This window comes from Oncorhynchus kisutch, linkage group LG4 (genome assembly GCF_002021735.2).
Source record: "Oncorhynchus kisutch isolate 150728-3 linkage group LG4, Okis_V2, whole genome shotgun sequence".
Classification (NCBI taxonomy): Eukaryota; Metazoa; Chordata; class Actinopteri; order Salmoniformes; family Salmonidae; genus Oncorhynchus; species Oncorhynchus kisutch.
Genome location: NC_034177.2, coordinates 19,752,374 through 19,767,443, shown reverse-complemented (window position 1 = coordinate 19,767,443; position 15,070 = coordinate 19,752,374). Strand labels below are relative to the sequence as shown.

Here is a 15,070-nt window from a genome sequence, read left to right as displayed (position 1 = left end):
CATCCAATTGACAACAGATTGGCAACAGCAAACTAGCTAAATAGGACAAATTAGCTAGCAAGTGCAAGCTAACTAGCTAAATTGCCATACATCTTTAATGCTTTTCGACCTGTCCCCAAATTAATGTCATTGGTTCAGAGTTTGTTTTGATATTTTAACCTGCATGTCGTGATCGCGTTTGGTGTAGGGGGACAAAATACATTTATGCACGATGGCGCACGCACACAGCCGGTTTGGGTTCCATGTAAAGGCACTGCATCGCAGTGCTAGAGGCGTCACTACAAATCCGGGTTTGATCCCGGGCTGTGTCACAGCCAGCCGTGACCGGGAGACCCATAAGGCGGCACACGATTGGCCCAGCGTCTTCCGGGTTAGGGGAGGGTTTGGCCGGCTGGGATGTCCTTGTCCCATCGCGCTCTTGATGAATCTGAGCACATAGCGACCACATCTGGCGACCAGGCGCATGCATGCTGACTTCAATCGCCAGCTGTACGATGTTTCGTCCAAAACATTGGTGCGGCTGGCTTCCGGGTTAAGCGAGCTGTGTGTCAAGAAGCAGTGCAGCTTGGCGGGGACGTGTTTCGGAGGACGCATGGCTCTCGACCTTCACCTCTCCCGAGTCTGTACGTGATTTGCAGCGATGGGAAAAGACTGTAACTACCAATTTGGATATCACACAATTGGGGAGAAAAAGGGCTAAAAAGTGCCCCCCCAAAATGTTTAATTAAAAAATATATATATATTTAGAACAAATGTGCCTATTCTGGTCTTGGCACGTGCGCTATAGCCTACCCACACTATCTGTTGGCTAGTCTATATGATGAGATTATTATGGATAAGAGCGAGAATATTTTATTTGTCAAAGCATCGATATCACCAGAAAAAGCAACATATCACCAGAAAAAGACTCAAGATCACAGTGTACTTTCACAACCCTGCCAAGTGAATCATAGTTTACAGTATTTCATCTGTAGCCTAATAAACTGCATGGTTTCCTGAGTCGTAGTGGGAAGACCACACACCATGCCATCGCGTGACTCCATTTACTTCGATATCATGGTTGTTCAATAAATATTTGCGCATAAAATAACTTCCACCGTAATTCTTGCATAACTACCTTTATTGACAAAATGATCCCACCATGTCGAACGAACTAATGATCTGTCGGTATTTATAAAATTGTACAGAAACTTCATCTTTTCATCATAGTTGTCCTGTTTTTTTTATATACAGTATGACTTTACTCTCATAAAAACTATATATGGAAACATGGCTACTGTAACTGATGAATGCAGACTTTGCATCAATGGTGCCCTGACTCAATGTTTCACAAAGTAGAGAGATATGCTGGAGGGGTTATGAATCTTTAATGGTCGTGAACAGTGAGGAAATGCATTCATTATACAGCGGAGCTGGCGAACTTATTGAACCTTCTCTCTACTGGTTGCCATTCATTCAAAGCCAAGACTATCATTCATGACTCTTAGGCCATGGAGTTGACTCTAGTCAGTGATTGATTTCAGTGTTTGGCAGAAGTTGTGTGTAAAACATTACACTATCATTTTTTTATCACTTACCCACATGTTACTATATTTGACTGTTAGGTCTTGTTGCTATGCATAAGACATTTCTGTCTGGATTTATCCTTACTCTCTAGAAGCTGTCATCTTTCTCCATACTTCAGCAGTCCAAGATTTACACTCAGACTGCCCTTCCCAGCCTTTTTGCATTCAGCAGGGTTTAGTACACATTCAATGATTTCTGTCTAAGCCCACAAGCAGGACACCTTTACACATAGGCTAGGCCTAGGAGGAGGGCTCAGGAGAAAATTGCAGCTCAGTAAGGCTCACATCTTTGAAGTATGAGTCAAACCGAGTCAGGCCTCAGGATGTTGCACAGGGTGGAGATATTGTCTCAACATGCATCTGAGTCCATTGTAATGCAGTATTTGCACAGACATGGGCTGAGCTTTGAGAGAACCGATCAGTTTTTTTTTGGGGGGGGGGGGGGGGGGGGGGGTGAACCAATAGCTGTGCTGGAATGAGAACAACATGGGTGTCAGTTCTGTTGGCACGGAGCGGGTGGATGAGAGTAAAGGACCAGAATGGTCGGTAGTGGAAGGACATGGGAAGAAGAGAGGTCATGATACAGAAAGCAGTGAAGCGTGCTACCTTGTCCTGGACCTGCTGTTTTCGACTCGCTCTCTCTTCCGCACCTGCTGTCTCTAACTCTGAATGATCGGCTATGAAAACCAACTGACATTTACTCCTGAGGTGCTGACCTGTTGCACCCTCGACAACCACTGTGATTATTATTATTTGTCCCTGCTGGTCAAAAAGCACAGATCGGATTCCTTAGTTTCAATGTTAGAGAATTTGTCCCATATGCACTGCAGTGATTTAAATCCCAAAGAATGGGTCATGTAGCTGCTCGGTGTAAAGGAAAGAAAAGATGTGTGGGAGAAGTTAGGGATTTATTTGGTTTTGAATTTTATTTTCATGGTAGTACAGAATTTAGCAGATCATAATTGATAGTACATTCTAACGCAGTAGGTGGCGCCACGCACTTTAAAAGTTTGTTTGTGGACCGCCATGATTTCATAGAAGAAGACGACACTTGACTGGCATTTTTTTTTAAATGATGTACATTTTCCAGGATGTACTAGATTTAATATAGCTAGTAACACATATAATAGGTGCGATATGGAGACAGAGAAGATGCTTGCTACTGGTTCACAATTTTTGATGTAGGGCATACAGCCAAGAACGCTATGGTGGAGTGTTTCAAGAGTTTGTTTGGTCCCAGCTGCTGCTGAAGACCCTTGATTTACCACTGCCAGCTGTCCTGCCAGGTACAACAATGCCAAGTCCTTATGTTTTCCTGGGAGATGTAACTTTCCCCCTACATGAGAACCTCTTGCGCCCTTATCCAGGTATGTTGATAATAGAATGTTGGAATCAATTTCACTTTTTCTGTTTCTAATTTCCCTTGAACCCCAAAACAAACTAAAATGTCATCATAATATATGCACAAACTGTTCCGAACTGTTTCGGTTGGGAAGCGGTCGTCTTTACCCTATGCCAAAACTGAACTTGGATCCACGTTATTAAGTCATCCGCATGCTTCCCAGCCAAAACCGTTCGGAGGAGTTCATGCATATGATGACATTTTGTGCCGTTTTTTTTTTCTTCATTTTAGACTTCTTATGTTGTTCGGGCACACAAACATTTTTCTGGAGGCAAGATGAAGTCTGTAGCCGAAGTCTCCGCCCCTTTGTGGGTGATTGGTCAACAGTACGGATTCTTCAATAAAGCCTTTATCATTCAATGAGAGACGACTCATTATGTAAAATTGAGTGACTACGTCAATTTATGACCAGATTTCTTGCTTTAAATCAATTCAAACTATTTTTAGGCAGTGTATAATGGCGACGGTGTCTCAAATTGGACAAACAGTACTATTGTAGCTTTTTTCTTGTTTTTCAAGATGATGTCTTTTAAGGGAGTATGCGGGCATGCATGTTCGGTTCTCCTAGTCGAGTTCGGCTAGTTGCCAGCCGAACTGAAGCATGCTGACGGCTTTAGGTAGCAATAATATCCTTTGCCACCGTTGTCTTACGACACGACATAGGGCCCGAACCAGCCATGAATATTCAATAAATAATTTTAACGTTTCTTTCCAGAAGATTTCTCACTTACATGATTGTATAACTAGCAAATTAGTTTTGAAGTTGAGGGTGCAGTATTTATGTTTGGCAATGAGGACCAAAATTAGCATAGTTAAGTTAGTTTAGCCAGGGACAACTGGCGAAAACAATCTCGGGACAGGATATGGCTGGGTACACATGCGCACTAGGCTAATTCCAGGGGAGTTCAGAAATCAGCATTTTCAAAACGCAGATCATCAAAAAAAATCTGTGTTTAAACCATTTCATCTGCGTTTTTATATTGAAAGTCACATTTTTTGCTTGCTTCAGTAGATTGATCAGGGCTGAGCAACTATAGCTTTTTCTTCACACAAAATACATTAGTGCAACAACAACAAAATAGGCATAACATAAACTCAGCAAAAAAAGAAATGTCCTCACTGTCAACTGCGTTTATTTTCAGCAAACTTAACATGTGTAATTATTTATATGAACATAACAAGATTCAACAACTGAGACATAAACTGAACAAGTTCCACAGGCATGTGACTAACAGAAATGGAATAATGTGTTCCTGAACAATGGGGGGGGGGGGGGTCAAAATCAAAAGTAACAGTCAGTATCTGATGTGGCCACCAGCTGCATTAAGTACTGCAGTGCATCTCCTCATGGACTGCACCAGATTTGCCAGTTCTTGCTGTGAGACCTCCCCAGACCACCTCCAAATTGATCCCGCTCCAGAGTACAGGCCTCAGTGTAACACTCATTCCCTCGACAATAAACGCAAATCCGACCATCACCCCTGGTGAGGCAAAACCGTGACTTGTCAGTGAAGAGCACTTTTTGCCAGTCCTGTCTGATCCAGCGATGGTGGGTTTGTTCCCATAGGCGACGTTGTATCCGGTGATGTCAGGTGAGGACCTGTCTTACAACAGGCCTATAAGCCCTCAGTCCAGCCTCTCCCAGCTTATTGCGGACAGTCTGAGCACTGATTGAGGGATTGTCCGTTCTTGGTTTAAATCGGGCAGTTGTTGTTGCCATCCTTTACCTGTCCCGCAGGTGTGATGTTCGGATGTACTGATCATGTGCAGGTGTTGCTACATGTGGTCTGCACTGCGAGGATGATCAGCTGTCCGTCCTGTCTCCCTGTAGCTCTGTCTTAGGCGTCTCACAGTACGGAAATTGTAATTTATTGCCCTGGTCACATCTGCAGTCCTCATGCCTCCTTGAGCATGCCTAAGGCACGTTCACGCAGGTGAGGGGACCCTGGGCATCTTTCTTTTGGTGTTTTTCAGAGTCAGTAGAAAGGCCTCTTTAGTGTCCTAAGTTTTCATAACTGTGACCTTAATTGCCTAACGTCTGTAAGCTGTTAGTGTCTTAATGACTGTTCCACAGGTGCATGTTCATTAATTGTTTATGGTTCATTGAACAAGCATGGGAAACAGTGTTTAAACCCTTTACAATGAAGATCTATGAAGTTAATTCGTAAAAGTCTAAATATCTTTGAAAGACAGGGTCCTGAAAAGGGGACACTTCTTTTTTTGCTGAGTTTAGCTTAATTTTCATCAGATGACAACAGAAGTACAATGCTAGCAACCACACAAATGAGCTTACAATGAAAAAGTAATATGTTTCTTGCAGAAACAATGCATGGCCATTTATATTTCGAATGTTTATCATAGAAGTATATAGCCAGCAACATTTGCTTGAAGTTAGTCTTGCATTTTATTGGAGAAAAGTACAGTACACTGAGAAAAGTACCGAAAAGTAGCTACACATCAGTCAGAGCGTTCGTCATCTGAGTGGAGAAGTGCAACTAAGCCACAAAATGTGTCTAATGCCAAGCAGAAATTACAATAACACGCATTTTAACATCTGCGTTTACAAAACTCACTAAGATACAGTATTTGTTGTGCGTTTGATCTTTTGTTTCTGTGTGAAAAATTCAGAATTCTGCATTAACGCGACAGCTGAATTCAGGACACAGATTGTAGTTTTTATGCCATGATATCATGAACTGGTGGCGAGAAGTTTGATTAAACAATTCCGAATGAAATGAATACATCAGATGACAAATATTTAAGGAGAGCGTATCGATATATACAATCCCAAAATCAGCAGTTACTGTCAATAGTAAAACAAAGCTTTTAAAATATGTTTGAGTGAACCTGAATGCAGAAAATGTATGGGAAAGTTGCTTCTGGACGGTAGATACCTTCTCACCACTGTATCAGTAAAAAAAGCACATCCTCTTCATTATCGACGCATCGTGTCAACAACAACAAAATATATTTTCCCCGACTCTTAATGCAGGAGGACTTGGAGTTAGGTGTCAGCCAGACTATCTGACAGTACCTAGCAACACATTTCACAAGTTTGTCTCTGACATGGAAGGGCAGCTCCTTATTCAACCGTAGTCCCTCCATATAAAGCTGTGGTTGAGCGATCTATGGTCAGCCTCTTGCTGAGCGCAGATGAGGTCCTTTGTAGCTTAGTTGGTGGAGCATGGTGCTTGTAACGCCAGGGTAATGGGTTTGATTCCCGGGACCACCCATACATAAAATGTATGCACGCATGACTAAGTTTCTTTGTAGAAAAGTGTCCTCTAAATGGCATATTTTATATATTGTTGTTTTGACCAGCCAAACCCAGTAATTTGGGAAGGTATGCATTGCTACTGCTGTGCCCATACAGCGTTTACGCTATGGCTCCTGTGTCAGACAGACTCTAGTCAAGGTAAACAAGTGCATTAGCTCTTAATCACCAGAGGAAAATGTGCTGCTCTCATCCATCACCACCCTGATTATTAATGGTGTAAACTGAATGCAACAGAACCTAGCTGCTACACATGCATTTTAACTGCCATGCTCCCCTAAGTTCACCCTAAAAGGACGTTCATGCTGCTCACAACAACTCTCTGCAGTTTTTGGGATCAGCGAGGGATAACCACTCAGTTCTGATCCAAGGACCCAGTAAGTGATGAAAACAGAAACTGCATAACTGTGTGTGTGTGTGTGTGTGTGTGTGTGTGATCCCATCTCCTCTCTGCCTGGAGGTCTGAGCTGTTTTTAACTCCGCCTAAGGAGCAGGACGCAGCTCTGCTCCCGGTGGCCCTACAGAAGCACACATCTCCCTAAGGGAGGATATCCTGACACACGCAGCCAAAGATGTGGTGCTCATAGGACTAGTTAGACAATCCTCTGTCTACTTGACAGTGTGGGAAAGTAAACCAAAGCCCCTAAAAAAAAGGTTTATTTTTACAACATGATCTAGATTTGTGCTCGGTTCACCCGTCCTCCTGACAGATTCACGTATTTACCGTAATTTCCGGACTATAAGCCGCTACTTTATTCCCACACTTTGAACCTCACGGTTTATACAATGACGCGGCTAATTTATGGATTTTTCCCGCTTTCACAAGATTCATCCTGCCAACAAAACTGAGCACCGTCACATAATGTGACGTAAATCGAGCGCGCTCAAACTTCCCATCATTCTGATTACGGTAGTAATTTTGTCACCCTCATCATGGCAAAGACACTGAGAAATGCATATGATGCAGCTTTCAAGTTAAAGGCGATAAATCTGGCTGTTGGAAAAGGAAATAGAGCTGCTGCATGGGAGCTTGGCCTTAATGAGTCGATTATAAGATGTTGGAAACAGCAGCCGTGAGGAACTGACTCAGTGCAAAAAGACAACAAAAGCTTTCAGAGGGAAGAAAAGCAGATGGCCCAAAGTATTTGCAGCCACTCGACATCAGTGTAAATCGTGCATTTAAGGTGGCGCTCCGTGTTCAGTGGGAGGCTTGGATGACAAGTGGGGAGAAATCCTTCACTAAAACGGGCTGCATGCGAAGAGCAACTTATGGTCAAGTCTGCCAGTGGGTCCTGACAGCGTGTCAAAAAATCCACTATCATCAACGGGTTTCGAAAGGCTGGACTGCTGCGTGTTGAAGAGGGCAGCATGAGCTCAGCGGGGTATTTGCCTCCGGATGAAAGTGACGAGAGCGACAATGAAAACGATCCAACATCGGATGAAGCAATTCTGAGGCTATTCAACTCCGACACCAAAGGAGATGACTTCAGTGGTTTCAGTGCACAGGAGGAGGAAGATAGTGACCAATGACTTTCTTGGTAGGCTACTGTTTTAATTTTTGTTACAAGCCGTGTTTCGTTTAAAGGCTGTGTAAAGTTCATTTGTTTCAATGTACCGGTAGGCACCTGCGGCTTATAGACATGTGCGGCTTATTTATGTACAAAATACATATTTTTTAATAATTCAGTGGGTGCGGTTTATATTCAGGTGCGCTTAATAGTCCAGCAATTACGGTAGTCGTTTCAATATTGACACGTTGTTCTCTGCAGATGTTCATATCCTGTCTACTCTAGTTTTCGGAACGAATGAGTCCTATTCATTCGAATATCACATAATGTCACAACATTAGGTTTGATAAACTGGCTATGATGAAGCCCAACAAACCAATCGATGTGTGTTGACATCTCTGTGTGCTGGAGCATGATGTTCAACAAACCACAATCTGTCTGTCCCAGCCAAGCAGGGTTTCTGGGTGAATGACAGAGTAATGCTGGGTCCATCTCCATCATTCCCATTGAGACCGATGGGAGAGAGCATTAAGTCAGAGGGGAGCCAGAGTCGGAAACAGCAGGGCTCCACTCAGGCAGGCAGTGTTATAGCCCTAAGGAGGTTATGTTAGAGCCATGTAGAAGGAAGAGAAGCAGAGCATTATGGACTCTGAGAGACTGACTGGTTTTTACTGCTGCATTTCATGTGTCAAGTCCTTACTTGTTTTGAGTGTTGGGAGTTCAGGTGGCGCTTTGTACTTCATCAAACAAAGGAAAGGAGGGGTACTCAAGAACAATGACAAAAATCATGAGAAGGGCTTACCAAGAAAACCTTCCAGAAGTGGTAATTGAAGGTAGAAAGAAGTTGGAGCACTCAACAAAAAAAAGCAGAGATTTATTTATTTTAGCTCACTTTAATCCATTGTACTGGATACGAAGAGGTGACTGACGTTTTGATGTCAAGCTGACATCTTCTTGCTTTTTCGGTTAAGTGCTCCAAGTCCTTTCTAACTCGAATTAGGCATTTGGATGTTTTTCAAGCCCTTCTGTTTACTTGTTTATTCTTTTTTGTATTCCACATCAGTGCATGATTTATGAGAAAGTTCAAATTGCCCATGTATATCTTAGAATGAAGATGACTCTGCATTCCAGGTCATGTCAGGACACACAAAGGTCCGTGGAGGTTTTGAGTCTGCTGTCAATCAGACCCCAGCACTCAGCAAAGTGGACATGGCTTTAATAAAGATACCATTTAATGCTTTGATTTTTCCTGAGGTGAATAGCTGAGTTCAGTTTTGGTTGTGGTTTTGATATGAAATGTATTAAGCACTTTTGCCTTCTGGTCTCAATGGATCATCAGTCTTTAAAAAAAAGAAGAGAAGTTAGAGAAGCAGTAATGAGCATGCAGCCATTGCCTTTCATGGATAGGAAAGACCACAAAAGTTTTGTGTTTGCAATGGTAGTCGGTGCCAATACACCAGGTTCCAACCTCAGCTTCAGTATATTGTTATTTTTCTGCTTTTGAAGTCAACAACACTCACCAGTCCTGACAAGACTACTATGTCCTGGCACAGTTAGGCTAAATTGGGGATTACAGTATTAACAAATATTTGTATAATTTATCCAAGATAGTCTATTCAGACCCCTTCCCTTTTTCCACATTTTGTTACGTTACAACCTTATTCTAAAATTGATTAAATGAATGTTTTCCCTCATCGCCAACACATCATAAAGCGACAAAGTGTACAGTGGGGCAAAAAAGTATTTAGTCAGCCACCAATTGTGCAAGTTCTCCCACTTAAAAAGATGAAAGATGGCCTGTAATTTTCATCATAGGTACACTTCAACTATGACAGACAAAATGAGGGAAAAAAATCCAGAAAATCATATTGTAGGATTTTTAATGAATTTATTTGCAAATTATGGTAGAAGTTTTTTTTTCAGGACCCTGTCTTTCAAAGATAATTAGTAAAAATCAAAATAACTTCACAGATCTTCTTTGTAAAGCGTTTAAACACGGTTTCTCATGCTTGTTCAATGAACCATAAACAATTAATGAACATGCACCTGTGGAACGGTCGTTAAGACACTAACAGGTTACAGACGTTAGGCAATTAAGGTCACAGTTATGAAAACGTAGGACACTAAAGAGGCCTTTCTACTGACTCTGGAAAAACACCAAAAGAAAGATGCCCAGGGTCCCTGTTCATCTGTGTGAACGTGCCTTTGGCATGCTGCAAGAAGGCATGAGGACTGCAGATGTGGCCAGGGCAATCAATTGCAATGTCTGTACTGTGAGACGCCTAAGACAGCGCTACAGGGAGACAGGACAGACAGCTGATCGTCCTCGCAGTGGCAGACCACATGTAACAACAGGAACGGAACAAACCCACCATCGCTGGACCAGACAGGACTGGCAAAAAGTGCTCTTCACTGACGAGTCACGTTTTCTCACCAGAGGTGATGGTCGGATTTGCGTTTATTGTCGAAGGAATGAGCGTTACACCGAGGCGTGTACTCTGGAGCGGGATCAATTTGGAGGTGGAGGGTCCATCATGGTCTGGGGCGGTGTGTCACAGCATCATCGGACTGAGCTTGTCGTTATTGCAGACAATCTCAACGCTGTGCGTTACAGGGAAGACATCCTCCTCTCTCATGTGGTACTCTTCCTGCAGGCTCATCCTGACATGACCCTCCAGCATGACAATGCCACCAGCCATACTGCTCGTTCTGTGCGTGATTTCCTGCAAGTCAGGAATGTCAGTGTTCTGCCATGGCTAGCGAAGCGCTCCTATTGAACACGTCTGGCCCTGTTGGATCGGAGGGTGAGGGCTAGAGCCATTCCCCCCAGCAATGTCCGGGAACTTGCAGGTACCTTGGTGGAAGAGTGGGGTAACATCTCACAGCAAGAACTGGCAAATCTGGTGCAGGCCATGAGGAGGAGATGCACTGCAGTACTTAATGCAGCTCGTGGCCACACCAGATACTGACTTACTTTTGATTTAGATTTCTCCCCCCCCCCCCCCCCCCCCCCTTGTTCAGGGACACATTATTCAATTTCTGTAAATCACAGGTCCGTGGAACTTGTTCAGTTTATGTCTCAGTTGTTGAATCTTGTTATGTTCATACAAATATTTACACAGTGAGAGGACGTTTCTTTTATTGCTGAGTTTACTTATTGACCAAAAATAATTTATCGGTCAATCCAAGGAAATGACTTGAAATTAAATTAATATTAGCTCTTTATTTCACTCCCTGAATTGACAGAATTTAAAAGGAATTGAACTCAACTCTTTCCACATTGTATGTTTGGTGGCAGTTCAAATAAATGCTATTGCTTTCAAAAGGCTGGGCTACATTAAGATGACTGTTCTGGCAGACTTCATTGAGCAGCAGCTCAGCACACCCACACGTCTCAATGGGATGTTCTAGCCAGCTGAATTGAATGACTGAACTTTTTATTAACTCAGACCTGCTATTGATCATAATGGAGCATCCGTTGGCTTCATGAAAAGCATTTCCCCCCCAGGCACACACTGTAGCCACTGACTGTCAGCTATACACTGCATATTTTATTTCACTGTGGTTATGTTGACTAGACTACCATTTCAATGCTAGAATGAATCGCATTTGGCGGTTTTAAGCTGTGGTGTGGTTTGCCAATTTGAGATGTTTTAATGCTCTGTCTGTGGGTTACTGGCATGCCTCCTGTTGGTGTGTGGGTAATACGGGGTAATATCCTGCCAGGTCCTGTAATGGCCATGAATGTGTTAAGCCTTTAAAAGGTTTAGCGTTAGTACATTTGAGGGTGCCTTAATCATGAGTGTGGTCACTTAATAGTCCTGGTTGGGGAGGAATGGGTGAAATCTGACAACATGGTCACACTGGAGCAGACAGAGTCAATTACCTCACTGCAGCAACTTTCCAACTGGGCCGAAGCCAAAAACAAAGGAGGAGGGAAGGAGTGGGTGACTTATAATTTAGAGAGAGACCAATTAGGCGTTTGCACTGGCTCATTGCCTTCCGTAGATTCAATACTCAACAACATACAGGCCTAGTTCTTCTTCAAACTTAATTCTGTTGCCCTGCTATTGTTTTGGCCTAACTGAAAGGCACATATTAATGAGAAAAATAAAGTCTTACATACACTGAAAACACAAGCAAAAAATCTACATTTTGTGTGTGACATTTCTCTGCTGCCTTAAAGGCACATGGTTTTCGTTTACCTTACCCATTAAACAATCAGTGGCACTCACGTCGGTAGCCATGAAGTGCTTTGAAAGGCTGGTCATGGCTCACATCAACAGCATCCTCCCAGACACCTTTGACCCACTCCAATTCGCATACCGCCCCAACAGATCCACATATGACGCAATCTCAATCGCACTCTACACCGCCCTTTCTCACCTGGACAAAAGGAACACCTACAGTGGGGAAAACAAGTATTTGATATACTGCCGATTTTGCAGGTTTTCCTACTTACAAAGCATGTAGAGGTCTGTATTTTTTTTTAATCATAGGTACACTTCAACTGTGAGAGACGGAATCTAAAACAAAAATCCAGAAAATCACATTGTATGATTTTTAAGTAATTCATTTAGCATTTTATTGCATGACATAAGTATTTGATCACCTACCAACCAGTAAGAATTCCATCTCTCACAGATCTGTTAGTTTTTCTTTAAGAAGCCCTCCTGTTCTCCACTCATTACCTGTATTAACTGCACCTATTTGAACTCGTTACCTGTATAAAAGACACCTGCCCACACACTCAATCAAACAGACTCTAACCTCTCCACAATGGCCAAGACCAGAGGGCTGTGTAAGGACATCAGGGATAAAATTGTAGGCCTGCACAAGGCTGGGATGGGCTACAGGACAAGAGGCAAGCAGCTTGGTGAGAAGGCAACAACTGTTGGTGCAATTATTAGAAAATGGAAGAAGTTCAAGATGACGGTCAATCACCCTCGGTCTGGGGCTCCATGCAAGATCTCACCTCGTGAGGCATCAATGATCATGAGGAAGGTGAGGGATCAGCCCAGAACTACACGGCAGGACCTGGTCAATGACCTGAAGAGAGCTGGGACCACAGTCTCAAAGAAAACCATTAGTAACACACTACGCCGTCATGGATTAAAATCCTGCAGCGCACGCAAGGTCCCCCTGCTCAAGCCAGCGCATGTCCAGGCCCGTCTGAAGTTTGCCAATGACCATATGGATGATCCAGAGGAGAAATCGGAGAAGGTCATGTGGTCTGATGAGGCAAAAATAGAGCTTTTTAGTCTAAACTCCACTCGCCATGTTTTGGAGGAAGAAGAAGGATGAGTACAACCCCAAGAACACCATCCCAACCGTGAAGCATGGAGGTGGAAACATCATTCTTTGGGGATGCTTTTCTGCAAAGGGGACAGGACGACTGCACCGTATTGAGGGGAGGATGGATGGGGCCATGTATCGCGAGATCTTGGCCAACAACCTCCTTCCCTCAGTAAGAGCATTGAAGATGGGTCGTGGCTGGGTCTTCCAGCATGACAACGACCCGAAACACACAGCCAGGGCCACTAAGGAGTGGCTCCGTAAGAAGCATCTCAAGGTCCTGGAGTGGCCTAGCCAGTCTCCAGACCTGAACCCAATAGAAAATCCTTGGCGGGAGCTGAAAGTCCGTAATGCCCAGCGACAGCCCCGAAACCTGAAGGATCTGGAGAAAGTCTGTACGGAGGAGTGGGCCAAAATCCCTGCTGCAGTGTGTGCAAACCTGGTCAAAAACTACAGGAAACGTATGATCTCTGTAATTGCAAACCAAAGGTTTCTGTACCAAATATTAAGTTCTGCTTTTCTGATGTATCAAATACTTATCATGCAATAAAAGGCTAATTAATTACTTAAAAATCATACAATGTGATTTTCTGGATTTTTGTTTTAGATTCAGTCTCTCACAGTTGAAGTGTACCTATGATCAAAATTATAAGTTTGCTGATGACACAACAGTGGTAGGCCTGATCACCGACAACGAGACAGCCTATAGGGAGGAGGTCAGAGACCTGGCAGTGTGGTGCCAGGACAACAACTTTTCCCTCAATGTGAGCAAGACAAAGGAGCTGATCGTGGACTACAGGAAAAGGCGGACCGAGCAGGCCCCCATTAACATCGACGGGGCGGTAGTGGAGCAGGTTGAGAGTTAAGTTCCTTGGTGTCCACATCACCGACGAGTTATAGACTGTTTTCTCTGCTACCGCACGGCAAGCGGTACCGGAGCGCCAAGTCTAGGACCAAAAGGCTCCTCAACAGCCCCCAAGACTGCTGAACAATTCAGAAAAATCACCACCGGACAATTTACATTGACACCCCCCCCATTCTACACTTGGTGTATTTGGCGCATGTGGCAAATAAGGTTTTATTTGATCAGTGGTATATTTTGAGTCTAGGCAGTTTTAGTTACAGTTTTCCTTAATTGTTTACACACGTTTGCTGAATCTTTGGCCCATTTTCCCAAAACTCTAAACACAAAACTGCACTGCATTCAAAACAGTTTTCTCTGTCCAATATTTTTTTTGCATCAAAATGACACACACACACACACACACACACACACACACACACACACACACACACACACACACACGTCATATGAATAGATCTGTCGACCAACCAACACACTGATGTGCTCAACACAAAACACTACTATGAATATCCCAGCAGTAGGTTTATGATGTGCTCAACACAAAACACTACTATGAATATCCCAGCAGTAGGTTTCTGCCTTTTGGATTTTCAGTGTTACACTGTAACTGGTTGTGAAAGATTGTTGCAGTAATGTATACCTACTCAAATATACATAAATAAACACACACAAATGCAATAAAGTAACAAAAAAAATATTGTCATTTATTTCCAAAATGCAGTATTTTTGAACACTTGTTCCTGTACGCATGTAACACTCCATACCCAACAGGAGAAAAACATCCAGTCAGATAAAGGATTTTCTATACAAAAATGAAAGTGGCTCATTCTTTCAAAACTCTTAACACCAAAACACGTGCAAAATGTAAGAAAAAAGACATTCGGCTGCATCCTGCTTCCTATTTTGGTCTGGCCACAGCACTTCATCTACATCACAAGCCATGTTCTCCCTGGCTAAACGGCACCTCATCTACATCACAAGCCATGTTCTCCCTGGCTAAACAGCACCTCATCTACATCACAAGCCATGTTCTCCCTGGCTAAACAGCACCTCATCTACATCACAAGTCATGTTCTCCCTGGCTAAACAGCACCTCATCTACATCACAAGCCATGTTCTCCCTGGCTAAACAGCACCTCATTTATATCACAAGCCATGTTC

General features: G+C 43.2%; 1 protein-coding gene across 8 annotated transcripts in view; it reads left to right on the top strand.

Moving 5' to 3' along the window:
• The window catches only part of LOC109889209 (phosphatidylinositol 4-phosphate 5-kinase type-1 gamma-like), an 83,903-nt gene that overhangs the window by 9,730 nt on the left and 59,103 nt on the right, over positions 1–15,070 (top strand). For 2 of the 8 annotated variants that reach the window (XM_031822607.1, XM_031822606.1), the window contains exon 1: positions 2,600–2,932. The exons of the other annotated variants lie outside the window; for them this stretch is intronic. In XM_031822607.1, the coding sequence (XP_031678467.1) occupies positions 2,860–2,932 (73 nt within the window). In that variant the 5' untranslated portion in view covers positions 2,600–2,859. Of the gene's footprint in view, positions 1–2,599; positions 2,933–15,070 lie in introns of those variants that run through there. 8 annotated transcript variants of the gene reach the window in all.